The 23433-nt window shown below is 39.7% G+C and overlaps 1 protein-coding gene across 9 annotated transcripts in view; it reads right to left on the reverse strand.

Annotated features, from left to right (window-relative positions):
* VPS13D (vacuolar protein sorting 13 homolog D) overlaps nucleotides 1-23433 on the reverse strand; it is a 255871-nt gene that overhangs the window by 135484 nt on the left and 96954 nt on the right. For 7 of the 9 annotated variants that reach the window (XM_087446782.1, XM_087446786.1, XM_014783877.2 and 4 more), the window contains 10 exons: nucleotides 20390-20495; nucleotides 19203-19355; nucleotides 17018-17153; nucleotides 15868-15915; nucleotides 13622-13772; nucleotides 13308-13518; nucleotides 6619-6866; nucleotides 4643-4834; nucleotides 4205-4331; nucleotides 2407-2549 (listed from right to left, as the gene is read on the reverse strand). In XM_087446782.1, the coding sequence (XP_087302908.1) occupies nucleotides 2407-2549; nucleotides 4205-4331; nucleotides 4643-4834; nucleotides 6619-6866; nucleotides 13308-13518; nucleotides 13622-13772; nucleotides 15868-15915; nucleotides 17018-17153; nucleotides 19203-19355; nucleotides 20390-20495 (1515 nt within the window). The remainder of the gene's footprint in view (nucleotides 1-2406; nucleotides 2550-4204; nucleotides 4332-4642; nucleotides 4835-6618; nucleotides 6867-13307; nucleotides 13519-13621; nucleotides 13773-15867; nucleotides 15916-17017; nucleotides 17154-19202; nucleotides 19356-20389; nucleotides 20496-23433) is intronic. The other 2 variants (XM_087446783.1, XM_014783876.2) reach the window with 1 other exon arrangement.

The following is a 23433-nucleotide window of genomic DNA, read 5'->3' on the forward strand; positions in this document are numbered from 1 at the left end:
CCCAGGCCGCCTGCCTTGGGAGCCCTTGCTCATACCATGATGGGACACATATAAGGACCCCACCCAGCACTCAACAAGTATCAAGAGAACCATAAAAAGGGAAGAGACCTTAGGATATGACACCTAGGTGTCCTGGATGTCCCAACATAATCTAAATTATAAATATTCCAATCTGTTAACTCCATAATTCACTTGTACTGGCTTAAAAATCTGGTATTCCTTTAATATAAGTCTTCAAAATACCTGAAAAACCGAGAAAATCACAAAAACAAAAATCTCTGGAGCTCTGTGTCTAAGAAATGTGAAGTAATCCTGGAGTAGGGAGATATACCATACCACTTTTCTTTTTGTGACATACAGAAAAGCATTAATTGTCAGAAATCAACATTATCATAGCCAGCTGATCTCAACTAATACAAAGTCTGCCTACAAAAGTTGTGTTTAATTTGATATTATAAAAAGAGTCTACAGTACTGAGACTCAATTTTTGGAAAAAGGCAAGCTTTTCTGTTTCCCTTTTCATCTTAGACTGCCCTGGCAAACCTCCAATAAATGAACAGCTGATAAGATAAAAATGTTCAAAATCCTTCTTTTGGAGGTACATGTAAGGCTAACCGGCAGGGCCCTCCCTGGCTTTTCAGCTTGGGACTGTGCTTAAAACCTTCCTGATAGGGAGCCAGTTATCTATCCAGTTCTTCAAAAATATTCAACTAAGAGATTCCACAAATTCCCTCGATAATATACGGCAAGATCTCATGATCCTTAAGAATTATAAAGTCCTATCTCGGTTCACCCCCTCTACTCCTTTCTTGGGTGTAACAACAAAATTCAAATCACAGTTTTGTCCTAAAAACACATGTAGTAAGTTTTAATGAATGCTCCTAGCATGTAAGTTTACAAGCGCCCTCACTGCATACTCCTGACGGGACAGCTCAATTTACTTCTCTGCAAGAAGTCTGGTGGTTCCTCAGTGCCAGCTGCTTTAGAAGGCACAGGCTCCATTCTCCCCCAAGTCTGTCCCAACTATAGCTTCCGGCAGCATGTGGTAGCTTGCTTTGCAAACTGTATCAAGGACAAGATACCCCAGGAGAAAGCCAAACACAGCATGAAGCGGCCTTTGCCTATTTAAGAGGTGGAGAAAACAAATGTGAGGAAAAGTAAAGAAAATGACCCTCAGCTGGAGGATCAAATAAAGTTTGTTTCTTCTATTAAAAATCTTAATGTCACTTTTAAAGGAGACAGCTCCCGTTTCAGGGGAGAATGTATACAAATTCATGTTGAAAAAACATGAATAGGAAACTAGACTCAGAAGAAACTCTTCTACTAATAAACCCTCAAACACTTAAACATATCCCTGACCCGCCATGGGATTCAGGGTAAATAGCTAAAGGGTCCCATCTCAGTTTTTCCTTCCATAACATGACTCTTTATGTCTCCACTGTCCAAAACAGTAGCCACTAGTCATATATGGCTATTTAAATTTATTAAAATTAAATAAAATGAAAAATTCAACTCCGTCACATTTCTTAGTAATGTACTCTCAAGTGCTTGGCAGCCACGTGGGGCTAATGCTACCATACTGTACAGTGCAAAATAGACTATTTCCTTCATCGAAGAAAGTTCAATGGACAGCACAGTTCTAGACCGTTTTCCAACATTCAACACTACACAGTGCTTTGAGATCCTTGGAAATCATATACTAAAGGAAAGATGCACTACTAACATTTTAAACCTGAGGCATATTTAAATCAAATTTATCCTAACTCTTCAGGAAATGTTTTGAGTGTTCCAGGCGGCTATGAGGTATATAGGTACAGTATATTCCCCCTTCCCTCACCACTCTCCACCTCTGTAAGCTAAGCTGGTTTAGGGGCTTCTACTTACTATGACCACCAAGTGCATTTTATCATGTTTTCATCTTCAATTGTGGATGCCCCAATCATAATCCTATGTCTGACCCAGACTTCCCCTTTGCATTTGGGCAAGTCACTTAACCTCTCTGCTTCAGTTTCAAGGAGAACAATGCTTCTTACCCTCTTAGGGTTTGCAAGTTTTAATGAATGTGTGGGAAATGCTTGGAGGATGAAAAGCATTCTAAGTGTTCCTATTATTCCCATGAAAAACAAGGATTCAAGCCAAACTGATACTTTCCTGACACAGGTGTGTTTGAAATTAAACAGAGGCCCAGACCTCAAAAGGGCAGTGTTTAGATGGCTCCTTAGATCCCTAACAGAATAGATCTGCATTGATATCAACCTAGCATTCAGAGAACAGACACCTGACCCAATGCCAAATGAGAAAATCAGCACTTGCAGCCAGGTCAAAATATATGCCCAGCTTATTCTTCCACACCTGAGGTCATCGGCCAATGGTTCTGATTCTCCCGCTGCCCCACATATAACCCACCAATGTTATAGATCAGCCCTGGGCGGTTTCCTTGCTGGATGACTTTCAAAGCTCGGACACCACTACCACCATCCAATGAGAAGCCCTGACACCAGCCTGGCATGCCTTCGGGATGAATTCCCCTTCCGACTCTCATCGTGCAGCTGTGGGGCAGAAAAGCAAAGATGTATATATTCATTCATGAGAAAGCCTCATCTACCTGTTCTAATCAGGAAACACTGCTGTGTCTACCATCTGAAATTAGAACTCGAATGTTGACTCTTCCTTACTCTCAGGTGATTCCCAAACACAGCAAGGCAATGAATCAGCGGTCAAACTCTATCTTAGAGGTAGCCATAGTACAACAACGTGTGAAATGTACTGATGTCTACAACCAAACACTTTGGAGAAAGCATTATGATTCTATGACCATAAGACATGAGGAAAATGCTACAATATCTATTACTCCTCTGAAAAACAAGGATTCAAGGCAAACTGATACTTTCCTGACTCAGGTGTTTCAAGGGTTCGTGAAATACCTTGAATATACAAGAAAAGTATGTACAGAAAATGCAGCTAATGGTACATTCCTTTTAAGGCCTGGTACTATTAAAATGATAAGCCACTGCTTAGCTGGCCAGTGTCTTGTCAGGGATCCTGAAAAGATAATTCCTGAATGTGTGCTCTGGCTCTACCACTAAGAAGCAACGTCACCTTGAGCAGGTAACTCTCTCTCTGAGCCAGTTTCCTCATCTTAAAATAAAACAGTATTTCCTGCCCTGCCTAATCCACGGGGATGCTGGAAGAATCAAATGAGACAGTCACTGTGGAAATGCTTTGGGAACTGCAAATTCTCTGGATAGAACTATGTTATGAACTATAGCATTAAAACTATGTTGTGAATGTCAAGCCCTAGACCTAAAACTGTCACGGTCTTTTCAGGAAAAGAGTGAGACTGGGCTTGCTAACCACGTCATGTGACTGTCTGTATCTCCTACTATGTCCAGCACCCCAGTCAGTCCTCTCCTGACTCTGGCACCAACCTAGATTCCAGCCCTTCCTGGTGGACGCATCTGTATCCACTGGTGCATAGTGCTCCCTAAGCCTTCCTGGTAAGCTTGCAGCATACTTCTACAGATAATGGGGTATGGCATTTTAGCAGTATCAGATACGCCCATTTATCTTTGGATTAAGGCTATACATTAGAAGACTCCTGTAAAAAGCAGAATGTCAAAACCAACAACAAAAGTGAATTAATGTTCCCATCATACATTAAAAGGGCATGTCATCTAATCCTCACAACTGTTGCTTTTCCCTGCCTTTTTTTAAAAATGAGTGCTTTGAGATCTTGCAATGGCACACTTTATTTCAACAGTAAAGGAGATGGATTTCAAAACCTTACAGAAAACGACCTGCATTAGATTAATGGGGGGCAGGATTTACCAAAGGGCCAGTCTATCTCCCCTCTGATGCCGCTCCTCTGCCTGTGCTGAGAGCTAACAGGGGAAGAAAACTGTGCAGAGAAGAAAGAGAACATGTGGGTTTCTCTTCATTGGCAGAGTTATGAATAGAACTACTTCAATACACGTAAAATAAAACTAGCTTTCATTACAAACCAACCAAATGGTTTATTTTCAATATCAAATAACACAGAAATTAGATCTGAAAAAAATCCCATTAGGTCATGGTCCTATTCTCCTGCCAAGTCAGGATTGTTATCTACAGTATATTTCTACTTACACAGATATACTATAGCCTTTGCTAATTTTTTCCCTTCCCTAGGAGCTTATTTCCCCTTCCCATAAATAACTGTACTCACAGGTTTGGCTGCTCTTTGTCAGCATAGCAGAATAAGAGAGGGCTCAGGCTCCGGGCCAGCTCATGTTCTTCAAACTGGCCTGCAGCATCTGTCTTTGCATTGTCCTGTCTGAAGATCAGTGGTAACCCTTTAGGAAGGAGGGGAAAAGTTTACATCAATCCCACCCAGTCCATGCAAGACAGACGTAAATGGTAAAAGGAAAAAAAAATCGTCAAGGGAGAAGATAGTGAAGATTGAATTTATTTAGTGGGGTCAGCTCGTTGTCTAAAAGGACAGTTTTGACCATGATTAAGCACTTATTATGGAAGCAGGAAAGTCTCAGCAGCTTAGACTGTTGAAGTAATCTATTTGCATTGGCTCCATTTAGTCAGCTGAGCAAATAAATCTGAATTCCCACGACCCACCCTGAAGGCCTACTTGAGCAGCCTCTGCACATACCTGTTTTGTTAATCAACCAATATGGAGCAGAAATGAAGATCTTCAAGGATCCTTCTGCTCGACACACAATCCGGATGGTGAGGTTCAGCTGCCGCCGGCTGACGTCATAGAGTCGCATTCTTACCATGTAGTTTTGAGTTCCAGGTGGAATGAGCAATTCTTTACAGAGTGGAAAATTCTCCAGCGATACCCCTAAAGAAGATACAAACTATTGTCTGAGTTCTCACTTTAGTTTACAAAATAGCCCAGAGCCAAATGAAATTGGATTCCTTTTGGAAAAATCAATACCTATGGATCTACCTGGCAAAAATCTCATTAGAATGGCCATTTTCCTTTAGCTGGGGAGAGAATAAATATGAAGCAAACCAGATGGCCTGGAAATCACACTAGGCAGTCTGAACTGCATAACTGGAAGGATGAGAATACCAAAAAGCTATCAATAACAGCTATGATTATTAAGAGTTTACTGTACATCAGGATCTGTGCTGGGTGCCTGAAACAGAATAAAGGCAAGTACAGAGTAAGAGCTAAGGTTTCTGCAGCCAAACTGCCTGGCTTCAAATTCCTAGTCTGTTCTTACTAGTTGCGTGATGTGCGACAAACTATTTAATCTAGCTGTGTCTCATTTGCCAAATGGGGATAATCATAGTATCTCCATTGCAGGATTGTTATTAAAAGTGATAATCCATAGAAAGCATGACTGGGAAGATGAGTGCTAGGTGTGCACATAGTGATGGTGGGGCGGGAGGATATTTCCATTTTATACAGGGGCTCAATAAATATTTGTTGAAGAAATACTTAAACGCCAGAGCAAAGACCTCTTTTCTTTAGAATGGACAACGAGCATTGCACTATTTTTCTTTTCTACATTAAGCTCAAGGGTTTATATAATCGTTGAAATGCAAGCTTATCATCGTGGGACACGCTGCTTAAGTTCAATGAGTTTCAGGTTCCTCATCTGTAAAATGGGGACAACAGCTGTTCTTTCTGCCTGAAACATGTGCTGTTATGAAGATGAAATGAGATGATACAGTGAAATCACAAAGCTGTAACAAGATAAATATCTGAGTCACTATTATCTCAACATGTCTACCACAGCCTTAAAGAAATATACTTCCTGCTCACACTCCAGAGTAGCTCTTTGTTATGAGTGCTGCAAATATGATAATTGTCTACCTTGACTTTATGCATCCCTACAACTGAAAATTACTTGATGCATTACACATTCCACACCTCAATTTCTCCATCAGTAAAATGGGACAAATAACAGTTGCTGTAAGGATCACACGAGATCATGTGTGTGACAGACTTGACATAATGCCTGGAGCACAGTGCGTGCTCAGCAAACACTTTTCCCTTTCCTGAGAAGAGAAGAAGAGACATACGATTGTGCTCATTTTACAGCTAGGAAAAAGCATGGTTTGAAAAGATGAAATGACTGCCTGTAGTCACACATCAAGAGAGCAACAGAGGGGCCGGCCCGGTGGTGCAAGCAGTTAAGTGCGTGCGCTCTGCTTTGGCAGCCGGGGTTCGCAGGTTTGGATCCCGGGTGCGCACCGACACACTGCTTGTCAAGCCATGCTGTGGCGGCATCCCATATAAAGTAGAGGAATATGGGCACGATGTTAGGTCAGGGCCAATCTTCCTCAGTAAAAAAGAAAAAAGAGGAGGATTGGCATCGAACATTTGCTCAGGGCTGACCTTTCTCACAAAAAAAAAAAAGAGAGAGCAACAGAAGAAAAAAGGCTCTGGTGACTGCTGCTTCTGTAAATCTTCTGGATTTATTCAGTTTTTTCTTTCGATAATTTCCTATCTTAGAAGTTTCATTGTTTTTTTTAAACTGCGTGCATCCTTTGAGCTGGCTAATTGAGATATTACATGTGCTACAATTTCTCCAAAATGTTTACTAAATAATCACAAAATATTGACATTTTCTCATAGAATCACTACAAATGATTATTGGACTATATCCTCACCCAGTTCAATGTTCTGGGATGTGTCAGCTGTGTGCAGAGCCACCTCTTTGCCGGGTTTCAGCGTCCCGTTGATTGGCACTCCTTTGACATAAAAGTCAAGTTCACAGGGCAGCAAGTTGCAGATGACCACAGTTGGCAGGAGATATATGGTGTGCCCAGGCTGTCTGAAAATCTGTTTTGCACTGTCAGAAAATATGTTTGAGGGCATGTAATCTGGATAATTCTCTTTCTTTATGGCCACACAAAACCTATGAAGACAAAATGGTGTGAAAATCATTAGACTTGAATGAAGAACTTGAATTTTTTCTCCTTAGCTGAGTATGAGAAAGCATAACATTAAAATGGTTCAGTAATTCATTCAAATATAAGTAATATCATTCAAAAGATAATTACAATTTTCAATCCAAACATATTTATTGAGGTATAATTAAATCACAATAAAATGTAAAGATGCATGTAAAATGTATAGATTTTAAATTTATAAACGACTTTTGACAACTATATACACCTCTATAACCACCATTCAAAACTAGTTATAGAATATTTCTCACATTCCAGAAAGTTCCCTCATAATACTTTCCAACCATTATCCTCTCCCATCGTTCAAGCAACCACGTTCTGATATTTATCATTATAGATTAGTTGTGCCTGTTCTTGAACTGCATACAAATAGAATGATACATTATGTACTACTTTGCATCTGGCTTTTTTTTGCTCAACGTGAAGTTTTAACGATTCAGCCATGTTGTTGTATGCATCAGTATTTGATTCATATGCCAGTGTATGAATAGGCCATTTTTTATTTATTCATTATCCTATTGATAACCAATTGGGTTGTCAATAGCCAACTGGGTTGTATCTCCAGAACAATTTAGTGAGAATAGAAATCCTAACAACACTGAGCCTTCTAATCCATGAACTTGGTTTTATCTTTCCACTCAGTTAGGTTTTCTTTAACATCTCTCTGCAAGGTTTTGTAATTTCTAGGGTAGAAGACTCGCATATCATTCCTTAGATTGACTCCTGGGTAATGTTTTTTTTTGTTGTTGTTTGTTTTTTTTGTGAGGAAGATCAGCCCTGAGCTAACATCCATGCCAATCCTCCTCTTTTTTTGCTGAGGAAAACTGGCCCTGAGCTAACATCCATGCCCATCTTCCTCCACTTTATGTGGGACAGCATGGCCTGACAACCAGTGCATCGGCGCACGCCCAGGATCCAAACCCAGGCCGCCAGCAGCGGAGCACGTGCACTTAACCACTATGCCACGGGGCCGGCCTCCTGGGTAATGTTTTTTGATGCTATTGTAAAAGGTATTTTTTTAAATCACGTTTTCCAATCGTTTATCGCTAGAATATAAGAATACAATTGATTTCCATAGGTTGATCCCGAATTCTGAAATCTTGATAAATTAGGTCTCATAATTTTCTTATATATTTCATCGTGTTTTCTACACAAATTGTGTCATTTGCAAACAACAACAGTTTTACTTCTTTTCTGTTCTTTATGCTTTTTCAATTTCTTGTTTATTTATTTATCCTTATTGCAACGGCTAGTACTACTAGTGCAATGTCAAATAGAGTAGCTGGTTCCAATCTCAAGGAAAAAACGTTTAAGGTTTCACCATTAAGTAAAACAGTAGTTGTAGGTTTATTAGAGATGCCCTTTAACACTGAAAAAGTTCCCTTCTATTCCTGGTTTGCTGAGCATTATCATGAATGAGCGTTGAGTTCTATCAGATGCTTTTTTTTGCATTTACTGAGATGATCTGATGTTTTTTTTCTCTTTTAGTCTGTTAATATGGTGATTTACATTTATGGATTTTCAAATGTTAAGCTAATCTTACATTCTTGGGATAGACCATACTTGCTGGATTCTATTTGGTAATATTTTGCTAAGAATTTTTGGATCTCTTCATGGAGGAATTCTGGTTCATAATTTTCTTTTTTTTATAATATCCGTATCAGTTTTGGTATCAGGGATATGCTGACCTTATAAAATGAGTCAGGAATTCTTCCTTCCTCCTCTATTTTCTGAAAAAGTTTGCATAGAACTGGTATTTTCTCTTCCTTAAATGTCTAGTAGAATTCACTAGTGAAGCCACCTTGGGCCTAGAAGGCTTTTTATTATAAATTAAATTTCTTTAATAGATATGGGCTATTTGGATTTTATATTTCTTCTTTGTGTCAGTTCTGGTAATTTGTGTTTTTCAAGAAATCTGTCATTCCAATGTGGAATTTATTTGCATTAAATTATTCATATCTCCTTTTAATCCTTTAAATGTCTGTAGGATCTATAATAATGCCCCCCTTTTTCATTCCTTATATTGGTAATTTATGTTTTCTCTCTTTTCTCCTTGAATAGTCTTATGAAAGGTTTATCAAATTTATGAATCTTTTCAAAAAGCCAACTTCTATTGATTTCAAAATCAATAGATTTTCTCTATTGTTTGCTTTCTACTTCATTGATTTCCATACTTTTTTTACTAAAGTATAATTGACATACAATATCCTATTAGTTTCAAGTGTACATCAGAGTGATTCAATACTTATATACATTACAAAATGATCACCACAAGAAGTCTAGTTACTATCTGTCATCTTACAAAGTTATTACAATATTATTGACCATATTCCTTAGGCTGTACATTACATCCCCATGACTTATTTATTTTATAACTAGAAGTTTGTACCCCTTAATCACCTTCACCTATTTCACCTGCCCCCACAACCCCTCCTCCCTCTGGTATCCACTAGTTTGTTTCCTGTATCTATGAGTCTGTTTCTGTTTAGTTTTGTTTTTAGATTCCACATATAAGTGAAATCATATGGTATTTGTCTTTCTCTGACTTATTTCACTTAGCATAATAGTACCTTCTAGGTTCATCCATGGTGGTGCAAATAGTAAGATTTCTTTCTTTTTTATAACTAACATTCCATTGTAAATATATACCACATCTTCTCTATCCATTCATCTATCAATGGACACTTATGTTGCTTCCATATTTTGGCTATGGTAAATAATGCTGCAATGAACATATGGGTGCATATTCTCTTTGAACTAGTGCCTTTGTTTTCTTCAGCTAAATATCCAGAGGTAGCACTGCTGGATTATATGGCAGTTCTATTTTTAATTTTTTTAGGAACCTCCATACTGTTTTTCACAGTGGCTGCACCAATTTACATTCCAACAACAGTGTACGAGGGTTCTCTTTTCTCCACATCCTCACCAACACTTATTTCTTGTCTTTTCGATAAAAGCCATTCTGATAGGTGTGAGGTGATATCTCATTTTGAGCCCCATTTCCCTGATGACTAGTGATACTCATCCCTGATGACTAGTGATACTGAGTATCTTTTCATGTGCCTCTTGGCCATTTGTTATGTCTTCTTTGGAAAACTGTCTATTCAAGTCCTCTGCTCATTTATTAATCAGATTTTTTTTTTGATATTAAGTTCTCTATATATTGTAGATATTAACCCCTTATCAGATGTATGATTTGCAAATATCTTCTCCCATTCAGTAAGTTGCCTTTCGGTTTTGTCGATGGTTCCCTTCGCTGTGCAAAACCATTTTAGTTTGATGTAATCCCATTTGTTTATTTTTGCTTTTGTTGCCCTTGCCTGAGGAGACTGGTCTAAAAACATATTGCTAAGACTGATGTCAAAGAACTGACTGCCTATGTTTTCTTCCAGGAGTTTATGGTTTCAGGTCTTACATTCAAGTCTTTAGGCCATTTTGAATCTATCTTTGTATATGGCGTAAAATAGTGTTCCAGTTTTATCCTTTTGCATGTAGCTGTCCAGTTTTCCCAACACCATTTATTGAAGAGACTGTCTTTTCTCCATTGTATATTCTTGACTCCTCTGTCATAGATTAATTGACTATATATGTGTGGGTTTATTTCTGGGCTCTTTATTCTATCCCATTGATCTATATATCTGTTTTCATACCAGTATCATACTGTTCTGATTACTATAGCTTTGCAGTATTGTTTGAAATCAGGGAGCATGATACCTCCAGCTTTGTTCTTCTTTCTCAAGATTGCTTTGCCTATTCAGGGTCTTTTGTGGTTCCATACAAATTTTAGGATATTTTGTTCTAGTTCTGTGAAAAATGCCATTGGTATTTTGATGGGGATTGCATTGAATCTGTAGATTGCTTTGGGTAGTATAGACATTCTAACGATATTAATTCTTTCAATCCACAAGCACAGTAATCTTTCCATTTATTTGTGTCATCTTCAATTTCTTTCATCAATGTCTCACAGTTTTCAGAGTACAGGTCTTTCACCTCCTTGGTTAAATTTATTCCTAGGCATTTTATTCTTTTTGATGCAATTGTAAATTGGATTGTTTTCTTAATTTCTCTTTCTGATAGCTTATTATTAGCATATAGAAATGCAGCTGATTTCTGTATATTAATTCTGTATCCTGCAACTTTACTGAATTCATTTATTAGTTCTAACAGATTTCTGGTGGAGTATTCAGGGTTTTCTATATATAGTATCATGTCATCTGCAAGTAGTGACAGTTTTATTTCTTCCTTTCCTATTTGGATGCCTTTTATTTCTTTTTCTTGCCTAACTGCTGTGGCTAGGACTTCCAATACTATGTTGAATAAAAGTGGTGAGCGTGGGCATCCTTGTCTTGTTCTTGATCTTAAAGGAAAAGCTGAAAGCTTTTCACCGTTGAGAATGATGTTAGCTGTGGGTTTGTCATATAAGCCTTTATTATGTTGAAGTATGTTCCTTCTATATCAACTTTGTTGTCAGTTTTTATCATACATGGATGTTTAATTTTGTCAAATGCTTCTTTTGCATCTACTGAGATAATCAGATGATTTTTATCCTTCGTTTCCATACTTATTTTTATTCTTTTCTTTTTCTATTTCTTTGTGTTTAATTAATTTGCTCTTCTTTTTCTAGCTTAAGGTAGGAGCTTAGATCAGTGATTTTACATTTTCCTTATTTTCTAATATGAGTATTAAAAGCTGTACATTTTCCTCTAAAACTGCTTTTGCTGCATCCCCCATATTTTAATATGTCTGGGGTTCTTTGTTTGTTTGTTTTTGTGAGGAAGATCGGCCCTGAGCTAACATCTGCCAATCCTTTTTTTTTTTTTTTTTTGCTGAGGAAGACTGGCCCTGGGCTAACATCCCAGCCCATCTTCCTCTACTTTACATGAGACACCGCCACAGCATGGCTTGACAAGCGGTGCATTGGTGCGCACCCGGGATCCGAACCGGCAAACCCCAGGCTACCGCAGCGGAGCGCGCGCACCCAACCGCTTGCGCCACCGGGCCAGCCCCGATATGTCTGGTTTTTATTGTTCAGTTCAAAATATTTAATTTACTTTGTGATTTGTTTTTTCACCCGTGGGTTATCTAGAAATGTGCTGTTTAATTTCCAAATATTTGGGGATTTTGCAGGCATCTTATTGTTAATGATTTCTACTTTAATCCTATTGTGATCATGAAATATATTGTGTATAGTTTCAATTCTTTAATATTTACCGATCTTTGTTTTATGGCCTAGTAGATGGTCTCTCTTAATGAATGTGCCACACATACTTGAAATGAATGTGCAATCTGGAGTTGTTGGTTAAAGTATTTTATAAATGTCAATTATGGCAAGCTGATTGATAATACTATTCAAATCCTTTTATATCTTTATCGTTTTTGTTTGTTTTGTAAATGGGAGAGGGAAGCACTAAAATCGCCAATGATGGCTGTGTCTTTTTATTTCTCCCTTTAGTCTGTTAACAACTGGCACATCCGAGTACACAGTATACTGGAATTCTTTACACTATTCTTACACCTCTTCTATAAGTTTAAACTAAATGAATGCCTGTCTTCACTATAAAGGAAACTAAAGCTGATAATTTCTTTTTTTTTTTTTTTTAAAGATTTTATTTATTCAGTTTTTTCCCCCCAAAGCCCCAGTAGATAGTTGTATGTCATAGGTTCACATCCTTCTAGTTGCTGTACGTGGGACTCAGCCTCGCGTTGGACAGAGAAGTGGTGCCTCAGGGCGCTCCCGGGATCCGAACCCGGGCCGCCAGCATCAGAGCGCGCGCACTTAACCGCTAAGCCACGGAGCCGGCCCTAAAGCTGATAATTTCTAATCAAAATAAATTTAAAGTCTAAGTTTAGAAGGATCTAACAATAGCAATCTGGTATTTTTTCCAATATTGAATCTAGTAACATATTACTTATATTCTTCAGAGGAGAAAACAGGAATCTAAATGGTTAGATAATTTTGTCAAAGTCTCCAAAAAAAGTCATACTAGGTGCATACTAGTCCTTCATCCAAATTCCATTGAAATACGACATTTGAAAAACTCCCAACACCAGGATTTTGCTTCCCAATTTAAGAACATAAACTAGTAATGTTTTTTCTTCCTTCCCTACATGTCCTCTCTTTATGCTGATGCAGACATGCACATTTCTAATCTTATATGTGTGAGTAGTGTGTGTGTTAGTTGTTTCTCCCATAAATATTAGATGATAAGCAACAGTCCCACCACTGCCAAGGGTTAACACTAGAATTCTTATGAACTCTAACATAAGAACTTAAGAAAAAAGGACTTCAGGATTTTAAATAAGCACAACTGAATCACTACGGGCCCTTAGAGAGAAAAGGAAGGGAAAAAAAGGCAAAATTTACATGCCATTGCAGCGGCCATGCATACCTGAAGAACCGGCTTTTTTCCGTGTCCATAGAGTGGCACTCTCTTTTGCTGCTACTAACCTCTGTCGTCTTCACTACATTGGTCCAGTGAATAGGAGCCTTACAGAAAAACACACCCAATCCTTTGGGCCGGGCCTGCAGCCGCCAAGAAGTGAGATGCAAAGGCACAGCAAAAGAATCCCCCGGCATGATGGCGGGAAGCACCACGGGCTCTGCCACAGAGACGAGTGTTAGTGCTTTTAGGCAATGGTCTCTCCTCCCCTCAAAGCTCGACTCTCTCAGGATAAAAGGAAGACAGACCGTGTCACAACTTACTGTCTGGAGCTGATGGGCTGTCCAATCTTAGTTCCATTGGCGTCTCGAGTCTGTTCTTCACAATCAGGGCTGATCGGACAGTGATTACTTTCCGAGCACTGCCTTCCATAGTCACGGCAAAGACCACCCGGACAGGTGGGAGTGAAGAGAACTGTGAAAAAGAGACAGAAATGAGAGTATAGCTTGAGAATAGACTGGTGGTAACCAGAGAAGGGGAATGGGGGGAGGGCGAAAGGGATAAAGGGGCACGTGTATATGGTGATAGATGGCAACTAGACTTCTGGTGGTGAACACGATGCAGCCTATACAGAAGTCAAAGTATAATGATGTACATCTGAAATTTACATAATGTTGTAAATGAATGTTACCTCAATTAAAAAAACACACAAAATACAATAATACCAACCAGAATGCCTAAATTCAAAGCATCTTCTTACTCTAGCTCTTCAGTGAAATTAGTCATTAAGCCCTAAAATCACTCAGCTATAACAGGAATGAATATTCTACAAATATACACTATTAAACAGCCAATTCTAAACATTTCTATAAAAATAGATAATCTACTCAGATGTGATGTCACAAAGTGTGTCACAAAATAAAATCAGTCCTAGGTCTCCAGACACATTCTAAAGAACTTCACCTACAACTGGTAATAACCTATCAAATTTTCCAAAAGTCTTGCAATTTGGTAAGAAAGTATCTGCCGGAAGTTACCCTTCATTCATAATGCCCTTGCGTTCCTACACATCACCCCTTATATAGAAACCGTGAAGAAGACTTGTTTTCAACTCTACTGGAGGGGAATAAAAATCACCCAAAGCAATAAAAAGCTTAGAAACACTGAGGTAGGACTTGCCAAAACATTAAATGATTTACCTTCTCTGATATGAATATCAATGTGAATAAACATTAATTAATAACAAAGTGAATAAACATTCCTTGAACATTAACAACGGGTTGGGTGCTGCCCAAATATACACAGAAAAACAGAAGGAAGTCCTCTGAGATCATAACTTGTCTTTGTAAAATCCTGAGAGTGTATAATAAAGAGTCTGTGTTGGTATGCCTTTCACAGGAACAATAACTTTTTCTTAATGTCATAAAATTTACTCTCTAGGCCCATACACTATTCATTGACATGCCTATAGAAAAACCAACATTTGTATTTCAAAAAACTTTAAAAATAAACTCTTTCTTCACAATAACTTTCTAAGTTCTGTTAAGAATCACTCGTTTATAAAGAGGACACCAAGGTTCAGACACTCAACATAATGGAGGGAAATAACTTATTTCTGGTGTTGGGTTGCAGCCACTACTTTCTTTTCCCATATGTTCATTCACACACTGAACACACATTTTGTGCTACTACCATGTGCCAGGAAAATTGTTTTTCCAAGTATAAAACCCATCTCAGGTACACCAAAGAGAAGGTTTCTGAAAATACTATTCTTTGAATGAGTGTCCAGAACAGACTGACAACGCTTTTTTATTGGAGAAACAAATGACACCAGATCCAAGCTTTTCACATTGCCAACTTTTTTATTAAAACAAACAGTAGGTGAAAACTAACCTAATAAACAATAAAATGAAGAGCTCCATGTTTTAAACTAAGACTTCCAGAAAGTCCCAATGAAAAGGCAAACTATAATGTTCTGGAGTGTTTTCAGAGGGACAATCCTGGGCATAATCCTCAGCAGAGCTTCCAATGACCCAGTCCAGGAAAGTCTCAACAGAGCCGAGGCCCAACAACAATTGTTTTAAATCTTGATATTGTCGCCTCCAAGCTTACCTGAAATTTCACATTTCAAAACTTACTATCCTCAGGGAGAAGAAATTATAAGCAAAAACCTAAAAATAGTTCTTTAATGTCATCTTCTGATGATGTTTGAAAAGCCAAATGGGGGAAAAAAAATCTTAGTATTTTTCATTCTTATTTACTTTGATGACTTTTGGACCACAAACTATGAAATACATATAGCCATACAAGGGTTAATTTACATTTTAACTTAGTAAGAAAAGGAGACCTTGGACCAAAACACACTCATTCTCACACACCAAGTTAGGTGAAAACACTTTCTTGCATGTTCTTGTAAAAGGAAGGTAATCATTCACAGAAAAAGACAAAGATAAATTCCAACCATATATATGTCACAAAGTCCTCTGATCATCCAGAAATATGTCTATGCATGGTTCAGGTGCAATGTATCTACTCAATAAACACAGTGACACAGGAAAATCATACTCACATAAACCTGGGGATGAATAATATTCGTTCTGCTGCTTGGGCTGCCAATCTAAGGAAGATTCCAAAAGTCAGAGAGTCAGCACAGACCTAAGATTACAGGCATCGTTAAATTCAATGACAATGTAGTTTGCTTGGAAGGGTGGTGTTTGTAAATACTCTTAGGTAAAGTATGGTCTACTACGAAGAGAAAATATCTTATTTTAGAAGATATGGGAAAAGTAATACTCATTTTACAACCACTCAATGTATGCAAAATTTCTCCAGAATGCATCAATACAATACAAAGCTATCTGGAGGGAACTGTTTCTTTCATTACTAGACGTTAATTTAGGCAGAAAAGTAACCTTGAAAGAAAGTTTCTTTTTCTAAGAAACTTGGGGCACCAGAGAGAAACAGCGGAAAGAGCAGTGTTCTCCAAGAATATTTTTCATGAATGAAGCTAGAATCTCTCTGCAAATCTGCACTTTCCTACTCAACACTGCTACTCAAAAATGAGTGCAGGTATCCTGCGAAGTATGACTGAGTATGGGCAAGAGCACCATGGCGGCTGCATCAGCCAGGACACCAGCCTCCATCTGCACACTGTAGTCGGGGTGTGCCCTCGGTCACTCCCCAGGCAGAACTACAGGCTGGAGTGAAGTCAGGGCAAGGGAGTGTGAGAGGATGTGTGATCAGAAAAGAAAAGAGAGTGGACGTCGGTCTTTACGCCAGAGAAGAAGATTTGGAGACAGAGAGCTAGAAGGATCAAGGAACAGCATTATAAGAAATTTAAAGAAGATCGTATATAAAGGAATACTTGAAATTCATATGTGAAATAAAGCCAATACATGTTTGGTAGACTAGTAAATTGTCAGTCAGGCCAACTGAGTATGAAATGGATCTGCACAGGTGAGGTAACATGTGCTAACATCAATTTTAGATCTTGTTCTTCTATTGAAATTAACCACTGCCGGGCTTACCTACATATTGATTACCAATGCCTATGACTGACCCCAAATAATCTTATGTCTTTTCCCTTGAGCTAGCGGAAATAAAAGGAAAATTTCACTAGAGCAAAGCTATTACAGGCTTAACTGTCTGGCTGCCTGGCTTTAAGGGGGTGTGGCCAGGGCACTACTCTGCCATGAAACACCCATTCTACAGCCACACACCGTAGAGGAAGATGAATTTTTATCTGGTGCTGCGTATCGGAAAAATGTCCCAACTTTGTCCACAGACACTGGGCTCACTTGCTCCCAGCCATTTACTCTCACTTGCAGTTGATGAATCCGGAGATCATGGGTGTGTCTGTCAGGCAGGACACAGAAAAAGACATTAAGCGCAATCTTAAAAAGGGAAGAAAAATAGAAGCAAAGACTCAAATCTGATTTGCTATATAATGACAAAAAAACCCAGTTAGCTAAGCCTTTTGGTGATTACCTAATGCAAGAGAAATCAAGAGAATATTTTAACTGGGTTTTACACTTAAAACAAAATTGCAAGATTTATAAAGCTTGGACAAGAGTGACATTTACCATCCCTTTGTACGAACCGTGCAAATCCTTATACTAGCCCCGTCTTTCCTCCCCCAACTCCCACCCCAATCTTTATAAAATAACAACGTCAGCTAAAATCATTTCAGTGGGGCAGTAAAAATGTTGTACTAGCAATTTAATCATATAACCATACTCTTGGAAATGCATAAAATGACATTTTCTTCTTGGTTCTTTTGTTGAACACCCTACTTCTCTCAGAACCACATTTGGTTGTTTGGCTTCAGTCCGACAGGACTACAGACAGGTTCTGAGGGATGCAGCCCTTGGAGTTTCAGGGCTGAAGTGCTCGGCTGAAATTGGAGCAGAAGGCAGTGGGCAAAACAGGAGGAACAGGAGGAAATTGCACATTTAATTCTATTTTAGATTTTGCCTAATTGAAGCCAGAAGCCTGAAATGGGGAACTGGATTTGAGGCTGACAGGAATTGGGGAGGGAGGCAGGGAGTAGGGGACAGTGTGCCAAAAGGGGAAAAGCCAGAGAAGGCATTTATTTTGATGAATTCAAGCAGAACAGTGGGACTTGAAATGGGTTACAAAGCACGGAAACTAAAACGGAAATGACAAAGAGGTCAAATCCCTTCTGATACAACAGAGGCAGTGCTTATTAAGAAATACAGCCAACGGTTCTATAACTAGCGTCTCCAAGAACTTCTCCAAGAACCACTCATTCCTGGAAATTCTAACATGGCTTCCAGGTACAAGTGCCCAGCATAGTGATTCTTTTTAACTTTTTTTTTTCCTGTAAAATCACTAGGGGCCCACAAGTTCAGAAGTCTTGCCACTGGGGAATAATGTGTGCCAGTACAAAGCTATGCAAAACGATGAAGCAAGTCTGCACACAAAGACTGAGAGCACCGTGAAAGCATGTGACTACAGAAGGCTGAAGCCAACCTCTTAAATTTCAGCTCAGCTTGAAAACAGACATGAGGCTCAAATGCTAAAATCTTAAGCTATTCACTATCTACTGGATAGCCCTTCCACTTAAAAATGTTTGCAAATAAAAGGACACTTGATTAGACCATTTTATGATCTCTCAGTGACCTTCTTTCAGGTTTACTCCAGTCCCTGGCTTGCTATTTGAACGTACATCAGCTAGCCCTCTCCCTAGATGAGTTAACTCTTATCCTCCTCAGAATCAGAATATCTGATCATTATTGGCTCTGCTTCCTGAAACCATCTGCTTGCTAAAAGCGCTCTGTGGCACATATGTATCTTAAAATTGAAATCACCATGCTTTGATAACTCTTTTTTTTTTTTAATTTTTATTTATTTATTTTTCCCCCAAAGCCCCAGTAGATAGTTGTATGTAATAGCTGCACATCCTTCTAGTTGCTGTATGTGGGACACGGCCTCAGCATGGCCGGAGAAGCAGTGCGTCAGTGCGCGCCCGGGATCCGAACCCGGGCCGCCAGTAGCGGAGCGCGCGCACTTAACCGCTAAGCCACGGGGCCGGCCCTGATAACCTTTTAAGAACACAATGTCACCACAGCATCATGAAAACCAGGCTAGGATGCGATGAACTTGAGTGTCATGATCTGTCTATGCTTCAACCAAATGATGTGAAATACACTATCACCTCACATGTCAAATAAAGAGATAATTAATGCAAAGACACGTATTTCTAAGATAGCAAGACAGTCACTATATTTTTTCAAAGGAAACACTGGTTTTTGAAATATCTTTTAAAAATAAAATATTAAAATCATTAATAAAGGAAAGTGAAAAGACAAAACATTAGGGACAGTCATTTACATCATATGTATTTTTTTTTTTTTTTTAGGAAAAGAATAAACCATGCTTTACCTGTGTCTTAGCTTTCCTCTTGCTTCAAATTCAAAGGGAATCTCTTCACCCGTGAGGACTTCCCGCCATTCACTAACGTTGTGAGCATCATCAAGAAATGTTCCGTTCCCTTCTGGAACCACCCCTGGACTCCCACTGTGAGACAGTGCAGCCCTGGAACCAAACCAGACAACAAAAGCTTGTCCCTCTTTCTCTCCAACTCCCTGTCACACAGAGCTCGGTGCTCAGAGCAGAAACCCTCCCGGAACTTGATTCACAGCAATAAGGCTGTGTAATCTGGCTACAACGCATGACCTAAGAGGTCAACAACTGAAGTTATCTTCGTGATCAATCACGACTTATTAGAAACTTTAGAAATAGCTGAAAGCTATCACTACATAGTCACTTACCTCTAGCAGCAGAGACTAGTACATAAGATGCTATGTAAACTAAGTCATGACTTTTAAAAGTATTTAAGTGACTACCTAGAATTTAGCAGACCTAAACTGTTTTTAAAAAACAAAAAACATCTCCTCCAGAGCATTATCATACTCAGTGAAGGCAGGAGAAATGTGGTTTCAAATCAGTTGACTCTGTTCCTCATTTCATGCACTTCATTACCTGAACTGCAAAGGCTAGCATGTATTTGGAGCTGAGGTCTAAACAGGCAGAAAGTCGTTACAGAATGTTCTCACTTGGCTTAGGTAAACTCTCATTTGTTCTCCAAACTCCACCCAATTCCACCTGGGGTGAAGTGTGTTTTAGGTTTGGAAGATAATTCTTGGGGGTGGGGGATATGGGAGGTGTTTTCAAAGCAGTCTTGGAAGAAAAATGCAAAATGTTTGCTTTAATAACCATATACAGCTTCTTTTTAAGAGTGGGGATGGGGACTGAGGAGAAAAGACAGGATGACTTTCCTTTCACACTTCCTACTCACATTTTCAATTTGCTTGACTTTGACTTTAAACGTAATGTGTACCAGGATCAAGATCATAATGTGGACATTTCAGACTCAGAATCTACTTCCCTGACTACAGATTCCACATAGAACCAGAACCTCCATCATAGATCTCAGCAAGACAGCAAGTTACTGCTCCAAATACAATCCCAAGAGCCTCCAAAAGGGGCCCATCCTGCTCTACTGAGCTGGTTCACAGAAGCCATTGGTGGCAGAGATGGCTCAGGGTGACAGGGTAAGTGTTCCTTACCTGGTGGGCGTGGTGGTCAGGGTGGCAAACCACAGAGTGCAGCCTGTGTGATTCCTGAGAGCAAAAGGGACAAATGGCTGCCGGCGCTTGGGGGTTTTCACCTCTGCTATGAATAAGAGAAGAAGGCCATTAACATGTGCCTCTATGTGTGTGGCAGAGACCCTCCCCACACCTGGAGACAGTCCCAAAATTGTCTCTTGTGCAAAGGGGCTGAAGGTGGAGGAAGGAGAAGGGACCACCACAGGTGTGCTGACAGGACAAATGGAATCTCCTTCTATTTTGCTGCCTGCTACGAGATGACCTGGTCCCCTGATAACTGGCTGTGACGTATGACTACTCCCAGCCCCCAATTCTCCCACAACTCTCATAGGCTTTATTTCAGAAGAAGACATCAGGACCGAACTTGGCTGGAACAAAGAGAGAGAGAGAAATGGACCCCCACCACCCCCAAGAAGTATATTCTAAATAGGTACCCAAACTGTAACAAGATACATCGCACGTACTTGTTTAAACTTTGTCCAAAACACCTGTACTTTAAAAAAGCCTCCCTTCATATAAAAGTCACACTTTAGTCATATTACGTATATTGTAACAAAACAAAAACATTTTTTCCTATTCTCTTATACTAATAGTTATTTTGTTTTTTCTCCCTGGAAGATCAGAAATATACTAGTCCAAAGCTTTTTAAATGAAATTTTTAGCTCATTTCTGTTTTTACACCGATATCACCACCATCCGCTATAAGGTGGGTACTTGGGAGACTACAAAAGGAACATAAAATATGGCTTCTTTTCACAAAATAGCTTCTAACCAGAGAAACTGGAAGGAAACACTGATCAACACAAGACTGTAAGTAATCGAATTCTCCAGAGAGTTGACCTGACTATACGCCCTATAAGAAATCAGAGAAGTGAGAAACCATGTGGCCAGAAACAGCCAAAGAAAGCTTTCCAGGGGCCAGGCTGCCTCGGGACCTGTCTGCCGGCACCACTGCCCTGCTGCATGGTCTGGCGTGGAACAGAGAGTGCTGAGAGGAGAGGCAGCAGCTCCTTTCCCCAAGGGCCTGTGTTTGCTCCACTGGCCACACAAAGAAAGAGGGAAGTGGCAGCAGGAACCACAAAGGCAGCAGCAATCCAGTGCTGGGAGCCTCCTGGCTGACGTGCTCACACCACACATACATTACCAACAAAAAAGGGCACAGCCCAGTCTTACTACGTGTCCAGCTTTAAAGCACGAGGACAGCCTGAGAAAGGCCGAGACCCAAATGGTCTGCAGCTGTGGAGAAAATGACATCTAGAGCTGACTGCAATTGCCGACTGAGAACACTATAGCAAAATTAAATTCATTTTCCAGGACCACGTTTCCTGCCAGCAAAACAAGAAGGTAAACTGCAACAGACTCTGCCTTCTCCTAGCTTTGAGTAAGGCATGGGGCAATATCATAAACATCAGTATTACTGCCTCTTAGAAAATAATCATTTTCTTTTTTCCCTTGTACTTTCTCAAGTTTTCAGAAGTTAGTACTATAAACACTGCAAAACAAGCAATTTCAGGTTCAGACAAGTTCTATTTTGGTAAGGACAATGGCTTAGGGGAGTCTGAGAAACAGTAACATGCTAAATAAATGAGTAGTCTCCTGTGTGTTCCCACGATTTCGTGATTAGTCTTTAGAGACACCCCAAATACTTCTAGAGATAATCTCCGCCTAGAATATACCCATTTCTCATCCCAATGGCCTCACTTAGTTTCCAAGGGTTGCTTTAAAAACATAGTGTTCATCAAGGAGAAAATTAAGGAGTAGCTGTGAGGCTGCTGACAAGAGCAGAGGGGGAGTAAAAATTTTTAAGAGCTGTCTGCAGGGGAAACAGTACTTACTGTGGCACCTTGAAAGGCACCTCCCTCTCCATGAGTGCACTGAGAGGGCTGCTTTATTACAGTAGATAAAGGACCCAGGAGGAAAAGAAGCCAGATGTGCTTTCATATCCCACTGTGAGCTAGACTGTATGTTTCCATTTGCAAATTAGATTTAAAAAGAACAGGTGGCAAATGGCTTTGATCATGTTGTAATACAGAATAAAGTGCTAGGAATCCATATAAAGATATTCACAAGTCTATTGCTTTGGAATTAAATAGCCTGGGTAGGAACACTGCTGAGGTTCCCAAGCTTCTTGTGTTGATTACACATACCAACACAGATCTCAGCAACCTACCTCTCTGAGGATAAAATACTTGGAGTGCTCACAAACCCAAACCCAATACCAGGGGACCAATCTGACATTTTCTGCACTAGGGTCCAAATCAACTGTGCATTTGCCTTTGGCACAGCACCAGAGAACAAAATTCCCAAGTCCATCAAAGAGAACGGTATTCCCTGGTGGCCTCAGAAAATCTGCCTCTAGTGACCAGATCTAATTTCTTCACAGGCTGAGAGAACCTACGGCTCCTCACGTCTAAGTCGGTCTTCAAATGGCTCCAGCTGAGGAAATTTCTTCCCTTTGGACTTGTTACACAGGGTAATTTGGCCATTATAAGCAGTGCAGGTTTTCACGCTGTGCAATGTTAAGCAGCTCAGTCTATCAGAAAGGGCCTGGTGGGCCGGCCCCGTGGCTTAGCGGTTAAGTGCGTGGCTTCGCTGCCGGCGGCCCGGGTTCGGATCCCGGGTGCGCACCGAGGCACCACTCCTCCAGCCATGCTGAGGCCGCGTCCCACATACAGCAACTAGAAGGATGTGCAGCTATGACAGACAACTATGTACTGGGGCTTTGGGGGAAAAATAAATAAATAAAATCTTTAAAAAAAAAAAAAAAAAAAAAAAAAGAAAGGGCCTGGTTTGTAAATGATAAGAAATACACTCAAGTCCCAGGTCTGCTACTACCCAGTCATGTGCAAGAAGGCAAATTACTTAGCCTCTCTGAGCCTCTCTGTCCGCAGCAGCTAAGCAGGAATAATGCTTTGCTCAGCCTGAAAGATCCAATGACAGATACAGAAAAGCTCAGAAGTATAATTCTGTGAATAAATGAAGATTCAATCACAGCTTTCTTTGTG

This window comes from Ceratotherium simum, chromosome 22 (assembly GCF_057802395.1).
Source record: "Ceratotherium simum simum isolate JZ-2026a chromosome 22, ASM5780239v1, whole genome shotgun sequence".
In the NCBI taxonomy this organism is placed as follows: Eukaryota; Metazoa; Chordata; class Mammalia; order Perissodactyla; family Rhinocerotidae; genus Ceratotherium; species Ceratotherium simum.